The sequence below is a fragment of the Podarcis liolepis genome (genome assembly GCF_965112155.1).
Source record: "Podarcis liolepis genome assembly, chromosome: 1".
NCBI classification, from domain to species: Eukaryota; Metazoa; Chordata; class Lepidosauria; order Squamata; family Lacertidae; genus Podarcis; species Podarcis liolepis.
Genome location: NC_139554.1, coordinates 82947703 through 82969645, shown reverse-complemented (window position 1 = coordinate 82969645; position 21943 = coordinate 82947703). Strand labels below are relative to the sequence as shown.

Genomic DNA, 21943 nt, shown 5'->3' with positions numbered 1-21943 from the left:
CCACTTAGCCCCATTGAAACAAAATTAATATAGCAGAATTTCCTGTAATGCCTGTCTCCATAATGGAGGTGGAAGTACAGCCTCAAAGTAGGAAGCACAAGAACACAAGATGGTGATGTACTCAAACCATTGGCTGAATTGGATTTATCCTTTAAGCTCATAGGTAAACATTGTGCAAAGCTGTCTGCTGTCAGCTCCACTGTAAATGGGTTTACAAAATGGGCATCATGCGTCAGAGAAGGTCAGATGTGGTGCTGATCAGATCCATTCTTCTATAACAGAAAATAGATTTGCTTGTGTTTCTTTCTTCATTTATGTAATAATAGCCTTCTCTGTGCCACTCTCCTCAGGGCATCCTTAACCTCCTTGTTTCTCAGGCTATAGATAAGGGGATTGAGCATGGGAATGACCACAGTATAGAAGACTGAAGCCACTTTGTCTGTACCCAGGGAGTAACTAGATCTAGGTCAGAAATACATGAAGAGAACTGTGCCATGGAAGACTGTGACTATCGTGAGGTGGGATGTGCAAGTGGAGAAGGCTTTTTTCTTTCCCTCAGCAGACCTTATCCTTAGCACAGTAATGGCAATGAAAACATAGGAAATAATGATTGTGACAATTTTGTGATTGTGCTCATTTCAGCAAAGGTGCCCAATACGAAAACATATAGTTCATTGATGTAAGTGTTTGTGGAAGAAAGTTCCAGCAAAGCAGTGATATCACAGAAGAAATGGTTGATGACGTTGGAGTCACAGAAAGACAATCTGAGCAAGTGTGTGCAAGTGAGCAAGTGTGTGCTGAAGAGGTCATGAAACCCATATGAATGTTACTGTCAACAGCTGTACACACCTTTTGGGGGGCATGATAACTGCATAGAGCAAGGGGTTGCAGACGGTGACGTAATGGTCATATGCCATCACAGCAAGCAGGAGGCACTCTGAGGTTGCCAAAAAGATGAAAGCGTAGTATTGAAGAACACAACCTACATAGGTAATGGTGGCTTTTCTTACTAAGAGGTCCGCCAACAGCTTTGGAGTGATAACTGTTGAATAAAAGCTGTCAACTATGGACAAGCTCTGGAGGAAGGAGTACATGGGAGTCTGGAGGTGGGCATCAGCATGGATCAAGGCTACCGTCCTGAGATTCCCCACCTGGGTGACCAGGTAAATCATTAGGAACAGCCCAAATAAGGTGATCTGCACCTCCCTGGAAGCTGTCAGTCCCGAGAAAACAAATTCAGGGGTAGATGTAGTGCAATTCATGTTCACCATTCATTCAGTTCCAAGAGTTACTGCACCAGAATAAAAAAGGTAAAATTTAAACCAGGATAACACAGAGAGCAATTCTTGCAGCCTTCCCCTTGGTTCACCACTGTAAGCACAAAGTGCTGGACTAGATGGGTCATTGGCCTCATCCAACATGGCTCTTTTATGTTCTTCTGAAAATAGATGTATTGTTATATGTCTGTGTTCTGATATCCATGCACATATGTAGCAGAATCCAATGCAACCAATCACCTTTTAATGGTCAATGCTGTCTGTTGCTAAAAGCAGCAAAGCAAGTTGCTAGACTGCTTCTGTGTGCCATCTGTCCTCTACTCTTACCCTGTGTGACAGTTTACCAGGACCAAGAAAGACTTTTGCTCTTGGCCACAAGAGTCCTGTCAGAACAATGAGTGCAAATGAACAGTCTTTCTCATATACATAGACCCATGGATTGGAGACCATGACTTATTATTCTTTGCATTGCTATCTCCCCACTCTGAGGAATTCTTGAACTATTTTAATATATGACTTCAGAAAGATATGATAGGTGATAGATAGATGATAGATAGATAGATAGATAGATGATAGATAGATAGATAGATAGATGACTGACAGACAGATATAGATATCACATATGATTATATCCTGATTTCTTTTCTGGCAACCTGAAATCCATTTGGATGCATAACCATGCTTACGGGATGGGATTTTTTTCTTGATTCATGGAAGCACAGAATTGGGTGGAAGATCTAGGTTTTTGTGTGTAGCATGCTATTGCTGTGGAAGAGAATGCACTGCAGAGCTGTTCTGGATTCATTATAATGCCTTTCACCACTTGGGAGCAGCATTAATCACATAAAGATGAGCATTCTTGGGGAACAGCAGAGAATTACGGTATGTGACACCTTAGTGGTGCCACGAGACATCTCCCTATCCACCCTCTGCAGCTGATGAGCATGTTCACTCCTCTAGAATGTAAACGGCTTGCAATGTTGTGTAAACATTTCTCATTTATTGCTTCTTAATTAGTTACAGTTTACAAACTGAAAATCTCAAACTTGCTTCAAGAATTCTTCCTGGTGATGGAACACACCATACAACAAACGTGCTTGATGCTTGGAATACAAGATTTCCTGCTGCAGTAGGTTGTCCATTTAGCTCCCAATGTCACCCATCAATGAACTAAGTCAAATTAATGGGGTGGGGCAAATTTTTCAGCCGGAAGGCCACACTCACCTTAGGGCAATTTTCTGGGGGCCACATGCAAGCGGTGGGAGGGGAAATGCCCTTAGGCTTCTGATTTTATTACAATGTTAAACTAGCATTTTAGCCACCATCTCTGATTGACTTTTTTAGTGTCTTTGTGTGCTGGCATTTTTAGTTGCACTTTGAGGCCCCCAGGATTCCACCCCCCTTGAAATAACTTCTTTTTAGTAATTGAAGACATATCCAAATGCTTCATACTGAAAATAGACTCATTGAAATAAATGGTTTTCAGTTGCTATTATGAGTTTTGGGAGGTGAGATCCTCCCCCCAATAACCTCTACATTCAGTGAAGGGTTAGAAATTCATGAGCAAACTCATAAATTCATGAATTTAGCAAGGGCTGGAAATAATACTAGCTAGCTTCCTCATGAGGCTCACTGTGTGTGGGTCATTGAGGAAACAAAAGGCTGATAAAGGCCTGCTTTGTTTGATAATGGCAAGGCATTGGCAAAACATCAGACTCTCTGCCCAGTAGCTTTTAAGGTTGGTAGGGTTACCATTGGCCTGATGTAAGCAATAGCAAAAAAGAAGAAGCAAGCCTTTCGCAGTGGACTTGAGAAACAGAGGTTACCATGGTTGGGGCAACAGAGGCTGGGGATGCTGGAAGCGGAAGGTTTGTTTTCTGCAGGTACCACTAGGAAACAGGAGGAGGAAGACATGACAGAACTTCATGTTAGGACTGAAGGGCAGTCGCCATGCTGGCTGGCTGGAGCAGGCTGTTACAGACAGACACAGCTTTGGTGCTTAGGATGCCTCTGAATCCAACGCTGCGCTGTTGGAAAGGACAAGCCCCTCTAGAGATGCAAATGCTGTGAGCTCTCCATAAAACTCAGGTGTAAATATGTGTGTAAAAACCGTACTTCATAAAGACCCTAGCCTCTGTTGTGCCTCATTTCCTCCAAAGAAACACAAACCCTTGTGAAGTGTCAAGAACCCTGGAATCTCTTGCTACTGCTCAACAGAGATTGGGGTGGCTTGATTCAATAGTTCCACTCTGAATACAACTAATGTTGGACACCACATTTGGGTTTTCTGAAAGGGGTGGGGAACCTCCAGCCCACAAGTCTTTATACTTTGATCATGTAAACCACCCTGTGATTTTTGAATGAAGGGTGCTATAAAAATTTAATTAATAATAGTAATAAGTCAAGTGCAGAGCCAATTTACAATGGTACCAGGGTATGATCAGGAAAGCACATGGAGCCATTTGGTAAAGCTGAGCATGTCTGGATCTGGTCAGTACCTGGACAGGTGACCTCTGCAAACCGCATTTATGCCAAATACAAATGTAAGAAAATAGTCACAAATAATTGAATAAAATGCAAAGTAAATGGGATGTCATTGGTAGGACTGTTGGGGCTTTTGGCTGGCTGGAATGACTCCTCAAACTCTCATAATGCTGATTGCTTGCCTGAAAGAAAGATGGAGAGGTGTATGGCTAGGTGTGTAGAGGTTTACTAAACAGAATGTGAAGAATCACATTCACTGCTCTGCGCACTTTTGCCTCTGTTTCCACCCACCACAGGCATTTGGCTCCCAGAAGCTTGTCAGTGAGGGAATGTGGCCTTCAGATTGAAAAAAGATTTCCCATCCCTGTTCTACGTGGGCAGGAATTCTGAATACACAGGTAAGGCAATAAGTTTCAAGAGACCATTGTGATGAATATAAGATCTGGACCCCAGCATGCAACACTGAACGACCTATTCAAAGGGACCTTATATGGTGTCTCTCTCCCTCTCGCCAACCAACTTGACAACCAAAATGACAGGTATTATTTCCCTTTTAACAAAATGAGGTGCTCAGGTTGTTCCATCAAAATGGGTTCTTTACTCATCTTCATGTCAGGCAACAAACTTCTGTGCTTTTAAAGAAAGTACTGTGTTTTTGTTTTTTGCAGTTTGCTAAGTTTTCCTATCAAATGTTAGTCAAAATACTATGAACTTTACTTAACTTTTCAAGGCCACTTTTCTGCATGTCATTAATCTACCCCCCAGGAGATGCAAAGCGTATTTTAATTTTCCCAGCAGGTCTTGTCTTGAAAGACAGAGATATGAGTTTATCTCTCTATCAAAGCAGCATTGTGTTGGATGGAAGGAAACCATCAACTCTGTCTTACATATCCTCTGGAACAGAGAATGGCTGTCATCCTTCTTATCTAACAGGTATGACCATTTCTCCAATGTAAAGGGGGGAAAGGGCTGGTGATGAGATGTTCAGAGAAATTAGAAGCTTTGAGTGAAGCACGTGTGCCAAAGTGTGAGAAAGTGATGAGAAAGATATTCTCCTTTGGAATATTTCAAAACAGTACTGTTGCTTTCTTAAAGTATCTTTTGAAGCTCTTGTACTAACGCAAAATATAATTTCAATAAGACTGAAGGCTTGATTGGTAGATATATCAACTAAAGTTTGTTAGTTGATTGAGTGAAGGTTGGTAACTCGAATTAGCAAGAGCCAAATGTGGCAGAGGAGCCAAGAGGTTATTAGGGGGGCTAAATTAGTTGCTACGAGTTTCTGTAAAAGGGAATCAATAAAAGTTAAGGAAAACTTTTTATTCTTACATTAAATTCAAGTTACATTGCACTTTAAAAGAATATATGAAAAGGAACCTGTGTTTCTTGTAAAATCACTATGGGATGTTTTATGGGAAGCAATGCATAAACAAAATGTTACAGAGGCTTGACTGACCTCACTCAGAAGCCATGCATTTAGTGTCATTGGTCCTGTGCTGTAAAACAGGGACATTCAACTCCCAATAGACTGCAATCTGCTCACAGTATACAAAAACTGGCAGTGATCGACCCATTGTTGTTGAGCTTTTTGGGGAAAGGCAAAATTGTTTTAGGAAACCAAAATTGTTTCCCCCCCTTTGGGTGGTCAGGGGGAGGAGCTCACTGAGGGGTCCAAGATCTACCAGCATCTACCAGGAACACCCCACGATCTACCAGTGGATCATGATCTACCTGTTGGACATGTCTGCTGTAAAACACTCCCCAACAGAGATTGGGCAGGCATCCTCCCTTTTGACTTTTCAGATGTCTCTTAAAGACCTTTCTATGGCCTATGCAGTTGTTTAGAATTTTATTGAGTAACCAATCATAATAATTATAATAATTGCTCTGTATTACCTTTAATGGTTTTTATGTTTTTATATTGCACCGTACTGGCCTGATATTTTATGAGATGGTGGTATATAAATACACCAATTAATAAATAAGAGTAAGAATAAGAATAAAGAATAATGAGGTATGGGTAACATTACATTATTTTAATGAAATTGACTAATTGGTTAAAGAGCTAAAATTATATTAAATTCATTGATAATCCTATATTAAAATTATGCTTACCTATATTTAAAATTAACTAAAAGGCAGACAAGGTTTTAAAAAGCATTTAGGCACCCCTTAATCATGATTATCATGCCTCTCCCCCCCTGCTCTGTCATTGATATACATCTATATATTGTGATAGTATTATATGCCCTAATGTTGAAGTAGTGAGTGCCTCATCATTTACCATATACGGTAGCACTTTTAATTTGCACAGTGTTTCATAATCTTACAATGAGCACTGACACTTTATGGAATAGATTACTGCTCCCACTTTTCAGAGGCAGTGTGTATTCCAGTGCCAAAAGATGGAGCATGAGTCTCTTAATCTCAGGGCTGTGGGCTTGAGAGCCACACTGGGCAAAAGATTCCTGCATTGCAAGGGGTTGGACTAGATGACCCTCGTGGTCCCTTCCAACTCGACAGTTCTATGTTGCTATGATGCAAGTTCTCCAGGCCATAGTTCCAACCTGATCCGACAGGTTTGGTGTGAATTATTATGAGAGCATTGCATGGGTTAGTTATCCCTAGACCCTGCACTTTCTCTCTGAAAGTGCTATGTGAAGTAAAAATGCTAATCTGCATTCTTAGTAGACATTGAAGGATATGTTCCTCCTGCTACTGAATTCATGCTCCCCACAGTGCAGATGGCAATGGAAGCAAAAGCCTGTCACAGGGCAGAAAGTAGCATGGAAAGGGCCAGAGAGAGCACCTTAGTCATATTATTGTCTCTGATAATACTTGAAGCATTATCCCCAAGTTTCTTCAGATGCTGAAGTGCTAAAACATTTTGCTCAAGCTTTTGAATATATACACCCACCCGTATGGTTGGAGCCCGTTATGACTGAATTCCCGTTTTTATAATATTCTTTTACTGGTTCTATGCTGTAGCTTTGTTTTTATGTATTCACTGTTTTATTGTATTTTGAAATAATAGGCAGCTCAGAAATGTTTTCAAACAAACAAACAAACAAACAAGATTTTATACCCCCTTTCCACTGAAGTACACAAGGCAGCTTACCTAAAATCAGCACAGTACCAAAATACAACCCCAAAGCAAAATGATATATTTTCCCTATGTACCCCTCAGCTAAGTTAGTGAAACTCTTCACAACGAACTCCTCACAGAAACTCCTCACAATGAAGCTGATTTACCTTCAAGTTTTTACACAGTGGCTGGATATGGGGGTCGTCCCTTATGAAGTAGTCTCTGTAGCTACGGTGGAGCAGGTGAACAGGGAATCAAACAGAAACGGCTCTCTCGATTGGTTAACCTGGATTTTTTTTTAAAAAGGTGAACTTGTGTATACATTCTTGGACTGTTACGTGTACAAAATGCTAAAACTTTCTCTTTCTTGCAGGTACCCCCCCAAATTTGTCACCCCTCCTTACATTTTTCTAGTGATAGCCATCAACTCATGGAAGTAAGTACTGTACTCACTATCATCATGATTTGTTTTATCATCATGATTTGCTAGCAGCTTTGGGGGGCAGAGAGGGATTATTTAAGAAACCAGAAAACAGCTCAGCCTGCAATCCTAACTCTGCTTACTTTGGAGTGAGCCCCACTGAATTAAGTAGGACTTCCTTTTAAATATACATGGTTAAGGTTGTGCTGTAAACAAGCTCTCTTGTTCTGAGTTTTATATAAAAAATAAAGTATTATATGTGCATAATTGTGCTTATATACTGAGAGAAAGATAGAGCAAAGAAGGAAGCAGGGAAGTACCATAGTATTAAAAATAATTTAAATGCACACCTATATACAGTGGTACCTCGGGTTACAGACGCTTCAGGTTACAGACTCCGCTAACCCAGAAATAGTACCTCGGGTTAAGAACTTTGCTTCAGGATGAGAACAGAAATTGTGCAGCGGCGGCACAGCAGCAGCAGGAGGCTCCATTAGCTAAAGTGGTGCCTCAGGTTAAGAACAGTTTCAGGTTAAGAACGGACCTCCAGAACGAATTAAGTTATTAACCCGAGGTACCACTGTACACACACACCTCTGTCCCCATTAGTTTTTCACTGATTAAACATTTGTATAAGCTACTGTTTTATTGTTTTAAAGCTGTGACTGTGTAAATATCTTCCTGTTGGTTTATAGTTTAATGCAGAGGTGGATAACTGGTCGGCCCCATAGGTTGCTGGCCTCCTAACACTCATCAACCCCAGTCAGTCAGTTGTCAGGCATGATGGGAGTTGTAGTACAGCAGCATCTGGAGGACCACAACTTCCCCAACTCTATTCTACTGACTGGTGTTCTTTATTCTGAAAGTTTTATTCTGTTTTAATACAAGTTTTAAAACTAATATATTGCATTATGAAGCATTGCATTGTTGTGTTTTATAGTTATATTCCTGTTCACCATCTTGAGTGCAAGTAATGCAGAAAGGTTGTGTGTGTGTGTGTGTGTGTGTGTGTGTGTGTGTGTATCATAGGACATTAATGGCAGACATTGCTGTTACATGTGGCACATCTCCCTTTTGCCTTCAGCAAGCAGGTTTTTCAGGATTTGTACTGTAAAGCTACTGATTCTCAATTTATTCACATCTCCAAACACTATATGCACAACTTGAATATATTCATATTATGCCAAATAGAGCCACTCATTTTTATTACATGTATGACAACACTTTCAGTGGTTTTCAGTGGGATAAACGGTGATTATACAAAGCAGCGTTTCAGACTGGATGGGTTGTTAAGCACATTCACCTTCTCTTTCAGATACGGGTAACAGACAAAATCTGAGGGGAAACCTGCTCTTAGAGCAACTTCTCTGCCGTCTCCCTACTCAGATTGGCAAGTGCTGCTTCTGCATATATGAATATGAAAACAGAAGCAATGGTCAAGGGGAATCAGACAACAGTGACTGAGTTCATTCTCCTTGGTTTCACAGATCGTCAAGAGACACAGGTAGTCCTCTTTGTGCTCTTCCTGGCCATCTATGTGGCCACCCTGGTGGGGAACATCGGCATCATGACGTTAATCTGGATCAGTCCCTCTCTGCACAGTCCGATGTACTTTTTTCTCAACAATCTGGCCTTCCTAGACCTCAGTTACTCCTCTGCCATTACTCCCAAGATGCTGGCCAGTTTCTTAACAGGAAGGAAAACTATTTCGCTTGCAGGATGCATTGCGCAAATGTATCTGTTTGCTTCCTTTGCAGATGCGGAATGCCTCCTGCTGGCTGCCATGGCGTACGACCGCTACATGGCCATTTGTTACCCGCTGCTTTATCCGGTTCTCATGTCACGCAAGGTTTGTGTCTGGCTAGTAGCTGGCTCCTATCTCACAGGCGGCATGAGCTCATTTATGCACACTTACTTTACATTCCGCCTCTCCTTCTGCAATTCCAATGTCATCAATCATTTCTTCTGTGACATTCCTCCTCTGTTGGCCCTCTCCTGCTCCAACACCCACTTCAATGAAATCCTGCTCTTTGCCCTGTGTGGATTCATCCAAACGAGCACTTTCGTGTTCATCCTTATTTCTTACGCCTGCATCCTTTGCACCATCCTAAGGATCCACTCAGCAGAAGGCCGCCACAAAGCCTTTTCCACCTGCACGTCCCACTTGACAGCTGTCACTTTGTACTATGGTACTCTTCTCTTCACATACTTGCGCCCAAGCTCCAGCTATACTCTGGACACAGACAAAATAATCTCAGTGTTTTATACTGTGATTTTCCCCATGTTGAACCCATTGATCTACAGCTTGAGAAATGAAGAGGTGAAGGATACCCTGGGCAAAATATTGCAGAGGAAAGTGATGGTACTCAGAGGTCGATAGCAAGATTTCCATTTATTATTGGCAGCATAAACACCACCACTTGCCATACAGATTTGAATCTATGGATCCACAACAACAGAATGCTACACCCTCACCCTTTACAGTACTTGCGGTTGTATTGTATTTAAGGTTGCCACACATCTGGAATTTCCCGGGCATATCTGGAATATTGCATTTGGAAGCAGTGTCTGGGTAGGAATCGCAAAAATATTTGGGAAAATCCAGACGTATGGCAACCCATGTCAGCAATATTGTTTTTGGCTATTTCCCTTAAAAATAACTCAAAAAACTTCAAAAGGGTTTGCCCAACAAATTTGGCCAAAACTCAAAAAGCTAAACAACTTTGGCAAAGGAAGAAGCAGCTCAGCAACTTTTCTGGCTGGATTTTCACCATTTGGAATATGTTGACCCTAATAATATTGCTTCAATTCGGTTTTGCAGGTGATCATTACTTCATTTAAAACCATTTACTTAACCAGGGATATTTAGATGTTTAATGGCTGTGTGGGACATAGCAGCTTTCTAATGGAAAAGTTGGAGAACATTACATCTTTTGGAAGAGGTGATGAAGACATTTTCAAATAGATACACTGTGAGTCATATGATTTGTGGATCACAGTCATAAAGTTTCTCTCAGTTATGAAAACACTGTAAGTGCTCTGGATAAGAGTTCCTATAAACAATTTATTGGGACAGTATAAAATAGTATTTTCACTGAAGCTTTATTCAGAAATTGCTCTCTTCATGCTCAGAAGCATCTTACTGAAAACACAATGCTGGAATAGATGGACCTGTGGTTTGTACTGTCAGTGATCACCTTCTAGACCTGGAGACACATTTCTAACCATTTTCTGAATTGCCATGAGTGATTATATGTCACACACAGTTAGGAATGGGCCTAATGTTTCCCAGTGGACAATTCAGTGTAAAAGGGGGTGTTTCAGGGGTTGAGAGATCCCCATATTAATATATTTAGGGTAGGCCCTTATGCATCATCAAAGAGGCGGACAAAAGAGGGCACATATTTGCATAAAATTAGCATCGGGTAATGCACACAGATAGAAATAAATAAATTACTATAATTTAAATAGAAATATGTCTCACCATAGTGAGAAGGAATTTGACCTGTGTGCCTTCTCAATCTGTTGTGGTTCAGGTGTTGTTGATGAGGAGTTTCAAGGCTTCCTCACCCTGTCCCTCCTTGTGGTTCTTTAAGCTGGACTCGACAGCTTTAAACAGTCGACTGTCCTCTGTAAAAGTAGGACACACAACCACCCTAGTCATATTTGCCACCCCCAACAGGTGTTACTTGGGCATTATTTTTGTTCCCCTTTAAAATTGCCCTTTGCAATCCTAGTAATGGTGATGTTGCTGCCCAGCCAATCAGATTTGGTTATTTGAGGGCAAGCACAGCTAATGAAGAGCAAGTAAAGGTCTGAATTAGTTTGCTTTGCTTTTGGTGACATCGTCACATAGCCAGATCAGAGTGGCATTGCCGCTGTTACTGGTGGGAGATGGGCACTTTGATGAAAAGTGCCACAGTAAAGCTGCAGCCATTTTCAGTAGCAGTAGCCACCAGTTATAGTGTTGCCATTGGAACAGGGAGCACCAAGCTAAGGACTGCCTCCTCAGTGAGTGGGGCCTGCCTAAATTGCTGGGACTTCTCTCTGTAATGGCCTCAGGAGAAAAGGGGCCCTGATCACAAACGGTGAGTCAGATTTTTGCCAGGGGAAGAAACCACATACACCCCCATTATAACCCAGCCTTAAGGTAAAGGTAAAGGGACCCCTGACCATTAGGTCCAGTCATGACCGACTCTAGAGTTGCGGCGCTCATCTCGCTTTATTGGCCGAGGGAGCCGGCGATTATGTGGTGAGCATGACTAAGCTGCTTCTGGTGAACCAGAGCAGTGCACGGAAACACCATTTACCTTCCCGCCGGAGCAGTACCTATTTATCTACTTGCACTTTGACATGCTTTCGCACTGCTAGGTTGGCAGGAGCTGGGACTAAGCAACGGGAGCTCACCCCGTTGCGGGGATTCGAACTGCTGACCTTCTGATCGGCAAGTCCTAGGCTCTGTGGTTTAAGCCACAGCGCCACCCACGCCCCTAACCCAGCCTTAGATAATAAATTATTTGAAGGGTGGTTGTGAGTGCTCACAGAAAAGGACAAGAAGCCCAATTCATTTAATTTGTGTTTCAGTGACTAAGCCTGGTCTTCACTAATCTCCACTTGCTGTGTGTGTGTAATTCCCCCCCCCCCAAAGGATACAGAGTGCATCTCCAGACATGCAGTGAACATGTACCTGGAAGCATAGGTGCCAACTCGCTGGAGCCCTGGGTGCCTGAGCACCCACAAGATTCCCCATGAAGGGGCCGGGCACCCACAAATTTCAGTGCCAGGGGCATGTACACTGCATGGCACCCACAGCCCCGGCGACCCATGGTCACGAGCCCAAGCTGGCACTCCTGCCTAGAAGCCATAGTTATTATTTCATTTTAGCATGTGTTTATGGAAATGGACATCTCTACTTGACGTTGTATGATTTTGCCATAGTAAATACCAGCAAATCTGTTCTGCAACCAAAAGCATGAACTGGCCCTTTCATGTTGCATTCCTGCACACAAAGAGTAGGGAAGGGGGAGAAATTTTATTCAGTTCTCCTTTAAAGAGGGAATCTAACTAAACTGCACTTTCTGAAACAACACAAGGAGCAAAACACAGACATCCTTCAGAATTTACAATTCTGAAAATTTTGCAATGCAGTTCCCCAGGCAAGTAATCTCTCTCTCTCTCTCTCTCTCTCTCTCTCTCTCTCTCTCTCTGTATGTGTGTGCGCGCGTATGTGTGTGTGGTGAGGTATGCATGAAACTGCATATACTGGTGAAAAGCATACAAATGTGCATTATATTAAGGGAAATTGCTTTGCAACTATGTGTGTATTCGAATAAATTCACACTAAAATGCTGATGAATTTTCATGAGGACTTTAAAAACTAATTCACATTAAAAAACAACAACCTTCTACATCAATTTGTAAGTGTGGAGAAATGAACTCCAGATTGGAAAAATGAGAAAATGAAATCATCAAATTTGCCCATCATCACATGGGTGTAAGCTCAGTGGAAACTGCATGGCTGACCCATGAGGAAACATGTATAGGATTGTTCTCTCAGTGAAGCAATGCTGTTTTTTTTTTGCTGTTGATGTTCAGGCTCACTGGTTGAATTGACTCATTTCTGCTACCTGGTTTTCTGCCAATTTCTATCTCATGCTTCAACTTACTCACTGGGAAGAGAGAGTGAAAGATGGCACCAAGAAGCAATGAAGAAACACTCCTTTTCTCTTGAGTCAGTACTATTCTGTACTAGGGGATCCTCAGATTCTACTTCTTTCTCACATTACACCAGCCCTTTAACAAGCACAAATCAAATTTCATGCCAAAAAGAAAAGAAAGAAGGAGGATGAGATGAATAATGGAGGATGTGGAGGAAAGAGTCAAGTAATTCTTTCCCTATTAAATATGCAGGAATACGGTACAGGGAAACACCAATTATCAATGAATAGGTTTTAAAATGTTTCCACATTTATGTAATGTGGTTTCAGGGTTGGGGGTGCTTCCTTCTCCCTGTTCAGAACCCCTCCCCCTGCAGTGTCAGATGAACAAAGATATCACTGAGAAAATGACATTCTTCCATTCAGAATAGGAATCATGGAAAGATGCTATATATCCTAAGTCAGACAATTGGTCAATCTAGCACAATATTTTTTTACTCTGACTGGCAGCTGCTGTCCAGTATTTCAGATGGGGATCTCTCCCAGCCCCACCTGGGATCTTCTGCATGCAAAGCAGATGCTCTACCAGTGAGCCACGTCAAAACAACATAGTACATTAGAACCAAACCATGTAGAAGTGTGGCTTCTTCATACTCAGGTGTCTCTGACCAGGTTTATATATTCTTCTAGACCACTCCTTTACAAGTCTATCTATACACAAAGTAGATAACAAATGGACTAAGAAGAGCTTGTGTCCCCTTTTCTCTGCATTTCATCACTAACAGCAGCACACATTTCTCTCCAATGTTCTCTTCAAGGCGTCCTTCACCTCTTTGTTCCTCAGGCAGTAGATCAAGGGGTTCACCATGGGAAACACCACTGTGTAAAACACTGAGATTATTTTGTCTGTGTCCATGGCATAGCTGGAACTAGGACGTAGATACATGAATAAGAGGGTGCCATAGAAAAGGGCAACAGCTGTCAAATGGGAGGTGCATGTGGAAAAGGCTTTGTGGCGGCCATCGGTTGAGGGGATCCTCAAGATGGTGCAAAGGATGCAGGCATAAGAGATGATGATGAGCACAAATGTGCTCATTTGGATGAATCCACACAGGGCAAAGAGTAGGATTTCATTGAAGTGGGTGTTGGAGCAGGAGAGGTTCAACAGAGGAGGGATGTCACAGAAGAAATGGTTGATGACGTTGGAACCGCAGAAGGAGAGACGGAAGGTAAGACAAGTGTGCACCAGTGAGGTCATGCTGCCTGTGAGATAGGAGCCAACTACCAGACATATGCACACTTTGCGTGACATGAAAAGTGGATAGAGGAGTGGGTTACAAATGGCCATGTAGCGGTCGTACGCCATGGCAGCCAGCAGGAGGCATTCTGCATCGGCAAAGGCAGCAAACAGATACATTTGCACAATGCATCCTGTGAATGAAATGCTCTTCCTCTCTGCTATGAAGTTGGCCAGCATCTTGGGAGTAATGGTGGAGGAATAACTGAGGTCCAGGAAGGACAGATTGTTTAGGAAAAAGTACATTGGGCTGTGCAGAGAGGGACTGATCCAGATTAATGTGATGATGCCAAAGTTCCCCACCAAGGTGGCCAGATAGATGGCCAGGAAGAGCACAAAGAGAATGGTCTTGATCTCCTGACGATCCGTGAAACCAAGGAGAATGAACTCTGTCACTGCCGTGAAATTCCCCTTGGCCATTTCCTCCCGTTTTTGTTTCATTGCATCTGGATCTATGGTAGGTGAATCAAGAAGAATGAGCTGTGGGGACAATGAAATGGTTTTAGACAGTAGTTTCCTCTGCCTCTCTCTTGAAACTAGAAGAAGGAGAGTAAATATTCTCAAAAGCTGCCTTGTATATTTTATAGGGAGGTGTGCGATATATGGCAAAATTAAACAAACAAACAACAACAAATATATAAATAAATATTATCCTTGTGAGAACATATTGGGTGTGGTTGCAGTTGCTTGAAGGAGCAGTGTGGGAGGGCTCATTGCAGAGAACAGTCTTCTTTTTGAAAGATGTTCTCTATTTGAAGGGCTACCTGGTTCTCAGCCAGGCTATCACACGGCTCCTGAGGCTGCCTCACCAGTAGTGGTTGGTGAGGAGGGGCAGTGCCCATGCTCATGGCCTTCTGTCAGCAGAGCTGCTACTACTTACTGGGAGTCTGAGGCAATGAGGGGGTTAATGCTGTGCAAGTGCACTGGTGGAGCCACTATTAGTTTAGTAACTTGGGCCACAGCTTAATTGGGCATTTCACGAAGGAGATCTACAGAACTCTGATTGTGGTGTAAACTATTGCTAGAGTGTGTAAAAGTACCTTAAATGGTTAATTTGTAAATGCTATGGCTCAAGTGTGATTAGAAACCTCACTTGCTGACCTGAATTTGCCTTCTCTCTTTGGTGATAAAGGACACTTTGCACGTGCTCAGAGCTACTGTATCTTCCTTATTGCCATGTATTACTCAGAGTTGAGCCTTGGCATTAAAATATTTTACAGGGCTTCAACCTCATGAAATTAATCTGAAATTAAGCCAAAAATGCCACTGCATAATAGTCAACATGCTTAGAAATAAGTTGTCTTTCTGTGTGTTTACTGACTGCTCAGAACAACTTGCTGCCAATAGACATCTGTTTATAGAACTTCATTCTGTATAACCACTTGCTTATTTTTTTTAAAAAAATACCCAAAGTAGTATATGCAAAAGCAGTAAAATGCAAAAGCAGTACAAACAGAACACCTAAGTGCCCTCATAACATTATTGGAAAGAATAGGTCACTTATAATATTGTATAGTTTCTTTTCACCCTATGCAAATTATAAGAAAACAAGTTTTCTTACTTTTGGAGGTTGTGCTTTCCTGACATTTTTAAAGGAAAGCAATAATTTGATGAATTAACGCAATTTGAGCTCAGAAAACCATGTAGAAGAACATACAGTAAGGTGCCTTTGTGAAGCGTTTATGAATAATAGTCACAAGCTGGAATCTTTGAAGTGTCTGCATCAAGGAAGACAGCAATTTACCACTGTGTTGCAGCTGCTAAGATAGCAAAAATTACCATATTCAGGTCAATTTCTCCTTAAATGGTTCTCATTTGTGGCAACTTACCTGTGAAGCGTGTAATGGATTATGCATTGTCTCATTGCAGGAACTGTTGCTTTTGAAGGTTTGCGTTAATCATCATGCTGTTGAGACCAAGTCCCTGGAGAACTTGACGGAAGCTGGGGAAGGGTCCAGGAGGAAAGGGACTGTTGCATATCCAAACCAAAGAGTTACAGGTATATCACAATACTGCAGGGGTAAAACATGAATCCATGAAGGTTGGTGTCCTACGTTTTTAGGATGGAAACACCAGTGCTCATATTAACCAGTGCTCAGAAAGCTTTTGAAATGCTTTCCCTTGTTTCCACTCAGGCGCCAAATACCTGAAAGACCTTCCCTAAAGACCCTCTCAGGTGCTGAGATCAGCAGAGGAAGCCCTCTTGGTAGTTCCTCTGCTCTCAGAATCTCAGGTGGTGGCGGCATTCTCTCTGGCAGCCTTTTAATTTTATTGGTTTTTTTTATTTGTTTATTTTGTATTGCTGTTAGCCGCCCTAAGCCCGGCTTCGGCTGGGGAGGGCGGGATATAAAGAAAAAAATATTATTATATTATTGTGGAACTCCCTCCTCACAGAGGTGTGTCTGGCACCTTCATTATACAATTTCTGGAGAGTGCTGAAGACGTACTTCGTTACTCTGGCCTTTGAAACTTGTGGTGTATGTTTTCAGGACAATTTTTATGATTGTCATTTTTTTAAATGATGTTGTGCTTTAATGTGATAACCCACCCTGGAAGCTTAGGATGAAAGGTGGGTAATAAATAAATAATTAAATAAATGTGGACTTCGGATATGTGAATGTGACACAGGTATCTTGGCCCTACTGTCCAGCATTCACCAAGTGAAGTTTGCTTCTGGCCTAGATTGGAGTGGTGGTAGATGTTCCTCACTGCAAGGGTGATGGAACACATTGGGTAGCTCACCCCCAGAGACTGATGGAACCTGTTGGATTCCTGAATGCTCTGCCAGGCTTTCCAGTGGAGAAAGCTGTTGATCATGGTCTCGCTGTGGAATGGGAAGATGAGACAGGTGGTTGATAGAGTCACTGCTAAATGTCCACTCCAGCATTGTGGAACCCAAGTGACTCCGGGGTCTTCTGGTGAGCTACAGGCTATGAAACAAGCCAGATGAAGACTAGAGTACAAATGATGCAATTCATATTTTGAAGTCAACCCAACACTGGTTAGTACACAGAATCATGTCTCCCATGTGGCAGGTGTCCTGAGCGCACCCAGCCCAAAGATGACAAACGGATGGTAGTTTAATTCTTTGTTGACAAAGCACACATAGTAGGTGCACTAAACACACCCGCTTCTGGTGCCTAAGTAGCTTGCATCCTCTCCTCAGACTTGTGCTCCAAGCTGGACCGTTGGAGCAATAGCACGGCCATGCCTCTGCCCAAACTTATGTACCATCATCTGATGGCGCGCACACAAGCAACCTGCGACTTCTCCTACACAGAAGTTGCCGCTGTGCCTGCTTCTTCAAGCCCTTTGTGGTCCTGGAAGACAGCAAGGAAGGGACGGAAGGCAACCAACCCCCTTCCTTTGGCAAGTGGTCAAGAGAGGAACTGCAGGCATTTTGAATGTCATGCATTATCTAGATCATTCTAATCTGGGTCCACACCTGGCCATGAGATGGAGCCAGTCTTGGTTGCTCTGATGGATGACCATTACCAAGAGTGGGACATGGGAAGTTCAAGCTTTCTCCTGCATCTCTGTCTCTCTGTGACCTTGGATTCCTCCATCTTGGGCTGGCTCTGTGGGATGGTAATTGAAGGCACTTTGTCCTGGTAGTTCTTGTTCTACCTACTGTACATGGTCATGTCCAGTAGAATTGGGGAAGTGCTTTTCAGCACCCTGGCAATTATGCTTTGGAGTGCTGCTGGAGCACTGTTGTATACCCAGTGTGTGTGTGTGTGTGTGTGTGTGTGGATCTAGCCTTGAAGACATAGCAAATATTTCTAGAAGATTACAAATTCACTTAAATGGAAGTTAAGTACTTAAGCACCCCATGTCACCAGATTAGAATACTTGAAAATATCTAAAAGGTAATCCATATCAGTGGGTAACTTACAGAGAATTGCTGTACTTTACAGGGGATTACAGTACCATCAGTTACATGAAATGTTTAAATTAGATAGAAAAAAAATGTTTTTCACACCAAAGCTCACAATTCGAAAAAGAATTTCTAAAAAACAAAGAGAAACTTTTGTACAAAATATATAAGTTGTTATTAGACTGGGAAACAAAAGACGGGCGTGTTAAAGCACACTGGGCGATAGATATAGGACAAAACATAGATTTTAACCTCTGGGGAAAACTGAAAAAGTGATTTGAAGTTTACAGCATGTTATTATTTGAAGGAGAACTACTTGAAAATGATTTACAGATAGTATCTAACTCTGAGTAGGCTTGCAAAAATTTATAAAGGCTGAATCAGATAAGTGCTGGAGATGCAAAGATGTGGAGGGAACATTCTTTCATATGAGGTGGATTTGTAAAAGGGTAAAAGAGTATTGGGAAATGATCCATAATAAACAGAGTCTTTTCTGTTGGGGGTAACTCAGACTTTAATTCCCAAGTGTCAAAAAAGGTTATTTATGTATACTACTACTGCGGCCTGTGTTTTGTTAGCCCCAAAATGGAAAACGAGCGAGGTCTCAACCAAAAGAATGGCAACTTAAACTGACAGAATATAAGCAGCTTGGATACTTAACATATAGACTAAGAGAACAAGAAGAACACGTGTTTAGAGAATATTGGAAAACATTTATTGAATATATGGGAAATAATTGTGTACAGCTGAAAACGTTGGCAGCATTAAGATAAATTCAACAGTATAAATAGTTGTGATGGATGCAATAATGGAATACTGAATGGTATAGTTTTTGTAAAATATGCAGGGATTTATGATACGTAATGAACCATGGAAAGGGAAGAAGGAAAGTCATTGATATTTTAAGGATGTAAAAATGAGTATTTTAATTGTAAACTAGAAAATTTAATAAAAAATATATACAAAAAAAATAAAAGCTCATCCATATGACTTGAAAACCTTTTAAAGTAGCAAGCTATAGTAAGTGAGAAGATGCGCTTTTACCTGTTACTCTCTTCATTGCCTCCTTTACCTCCTTGTTCCTCAGACTGTAGATTAAGGGGTTGAGCATTGGGATGACAAAGGCATAAAATAGAGAAGCCGTTTTATTCTGATCCCCTGAATAGTTGGAACTGGGCTGTAAATATGTAAATAGGCCAGTTCCATAGAATATGATCACAGCAATCAGATGGGAGAAGCAGGTGGAAAAGGCTTTCTTGCGGCCCTTGGCTGACTTTATCCGGAGCACCGTGAAAAGGATGTACAGGTAAGAACTCAGTATTATCAAGAGAGAGCCCAATATATTGATTCCAGCAGAAATGAAAACTAGTGTTTCAGCTATGGATGTATCAGAACATGAGAGCTTGAGTAGTGGGGGGATCTCACAGAAGAAATGGTTGATTTCATTAGACTGGCAAAAAGACAAAGTACCTACCAAAGTGGTATGAATGATTGAGTTCAAGAAGCCGGCTGTGAATGCTCCCCCAGCCAACTTGACGCATCGGGTGTGTGACATGATTGATGTGTACAACAAAGGGTTGCAGATGGCCACATAGCGGTCATAAGCCATCAGCCCAAAAAGCATGCATTCTGTACTTACCAGAGCAACAAAGATATACAGTTGGATGAAGCATCCCAGGAAAGAAATGGTTCTCCTCTCTGATAGTAAAGTTCTTAAGGCTTTGGGGGTGATGTTGGAAGAATAGCAAAAATCTAAGAAAGCCAGATTACTGAGGAAAAAGTACATGGGAGTGTGCAGCTGAGAGTCCATTCTGATCAGCAAAATCATCCCTAGGTTGCCCACCACAGTGATAACATAGATCAGCAGCAACAATGTGAAGATGGGAATCTTCAGTTCTGGTACATCTGCAAGTCCCACAAAGATAAATTCAGACACAACACTGGTATTTTCTGTAGACATTTTTGTAGCTGATTTATTCCTGCTATTTTTATTTCGAATGAAGATGGATCTTTATATGATTTCAGTTGGGGGAGAGAATGGATTCAGCTGGGAAGAGCGAATGATATACCTTCAGTAGTCATAACCAAAAAAGTCTGGTTGTACTAAGTAATGCATTTCTTGGGTTGTCAATGTGTACAGACAGCTTGTGTGCCTTAGGTTGTAGAGCATAATTTTTCTTTTTCTTCTCAATCTGCAAATAAAAAATAAAGTAAGCCTTTTCTGTCTGGATTTTACTGTTTGAAAAATGGCAAGCCTATGTCAGAGATCTCCACTGTACATGAGCACAGATGCAGAAATTCCCATCTTTCTTGTTTATTCACTGATTAGAAATGGAGTTTCTTGTTGAACTGAATGCAATTGTATTTTCTCAGGGTCGTTTTTTTTTAAAACCCTCAGTAAATTATATGTAATTAGTTACACATTTATTACGTATGTGCTGTGCTACTACACTAATAGATGATTCATTTCCCTAACTCTCTGAATTATATGGCCCTGAAGAAAGTAGTTGTCCACCCATGAATGATGGGCAATACCTCCATCATTCATGGATGAACAACAGTTACTATGGGGGGATGATGGTTTTGTGATTGGCCTTTACCTGCGTCCCTAATGTTAAATAGAGAGATAGGGGGCAGGTCTGGATAATATAATGAATCTGTGCATGACACAAGTATGTGACGATTGCTGAGGGACTGCAGCTTTCAGCAACGTGGATTTTGGGGGTCCTGTCTGGATAATGCCCTTAGACCCTTCCAATTATTGGGCCCCTGTACCCAGTAAGGGTTGGAATCTAACAGAGGAGATTGCTGAACTAGTCAGAGAAGTTTCCTTGTAATAGAATGGCTTTAGCTGACTCCTTAAGTATCCTCTGTGGCATCCAAAACAAATGAGCTAGGCTAGCACTAGGTGATGGTGCCTTATAGACTAATAGGGGGGCCTTTCATCCACTTGCGCTCACCTAGCTGCTAGAGAGGAAAACAATAATCTGGTGGGTGGGTGTGAACTGAGCTGGAAGCAGGCTGGAAGCTGGAGAAACAGAGACATGCTGGAACTGTGCTATATCCAAAGCTGGGACTGATAGAGAAACAAGATCTGGTGGGGTGTTAATGCTGTGAGCTCCTCCATCTTATGCTCAGATTATATACTGTATGTGTCTAAATGAAACTAGATATCTTAAATGCACCACAGTCTTCGCTGAGCTTCATTCCAAGGAAAACGAAACCTGAAAAAGTGCTGGAACCTCTAAAATCTCCCACCACTTGGAGATTGGGGCTGCCTGGAACAGTATTAACATTTCTTTGGAGGATGATTCCATCTGATACCTGCACTGAAGTCCTCCCATTTCACGTATATACACTGTTCACACTCCTTTTTTCCACACATCTCACATTCTAACTACCCAAATGCCCCATTCACACATCAAGCAGTACTCACCCATCCCTAAAAATACACAACCCATTCACTCATGCACACACTCTTTCATATATATGTGTGTGTGCACCACACACACAGAGAGACACACATGCACACAAAGCCACCATTCATAACCTCAGTCAGAAGCACTGTAAAAGGGCAATAATGATAGAACACATGTAACTTGATGGGATCAGAAACTACCTACCTGTATGACTACGAAGAAAGTCACTTGACATTGGAAGTGCCCCACCACCAACCTTCAGAAGTGTTTTCTTTCTGTGACTCAGTGATTCACCTACCATGTACCTCGAAGTCCTCAATAAAGTAATCGTCCTGCTAAGCAAAGAGTGTGTGACTGATTTCATTCAGGGTCAGGTCTACCCCATCTGCTGAGGTTAACGAAAGAACTATATCTTTCTGCCACTGT

The 21943-nt window shown here is 41.8% G+C and overlaps 2 protein-coding genes across 2 annotated transcripts; one reads left to right on the top strand and one right to left on the bottom strand.

The window, feature by feature from the left end:
- Positions 1 to 308: 308 nt before the first annotated feature.
- Positions 309 to 20058, bottom strand: LOC310689342 (uncharacterized protein; the record flags this gene model as incomplete). The annotated part of the gene is made up of 5 exons (XM_083466945.1): positions 309 to 462; positions 1605 to 1660; positions 9183 to 9374; positions 13718 to 14757; positions 19143 to 20058. The coding sequence occupies 5 exons, from the start codon at positions 20056 to 20058 to the stop codon at positions 309 to 311; spliced, it is 2358 nt and encodes a 785-aa protein (XP_083323071.1).
- On the top strand, positions 7224 to 10350 carry LOC310713347 (olfactory receptor 5AS1-like). The gene is made up of 2 exons (XM_083517382.1): positions 7224 to 7282; positions 8583 to 10350. Exon 2 carries the CDS (start codon positions 8679 to 8681, stop codon positions 9645 to 9647), a length of 969 nt encoding a protein of 322 aa, XP_083373508.1. The 5' UTR covers positions 7224 to 7282; positions 8583 to 8678; the 3' UTR covers positions 9648 to 10350.
- Positions 20059 to 21943: the final 1885 nt, after the last annotated feature.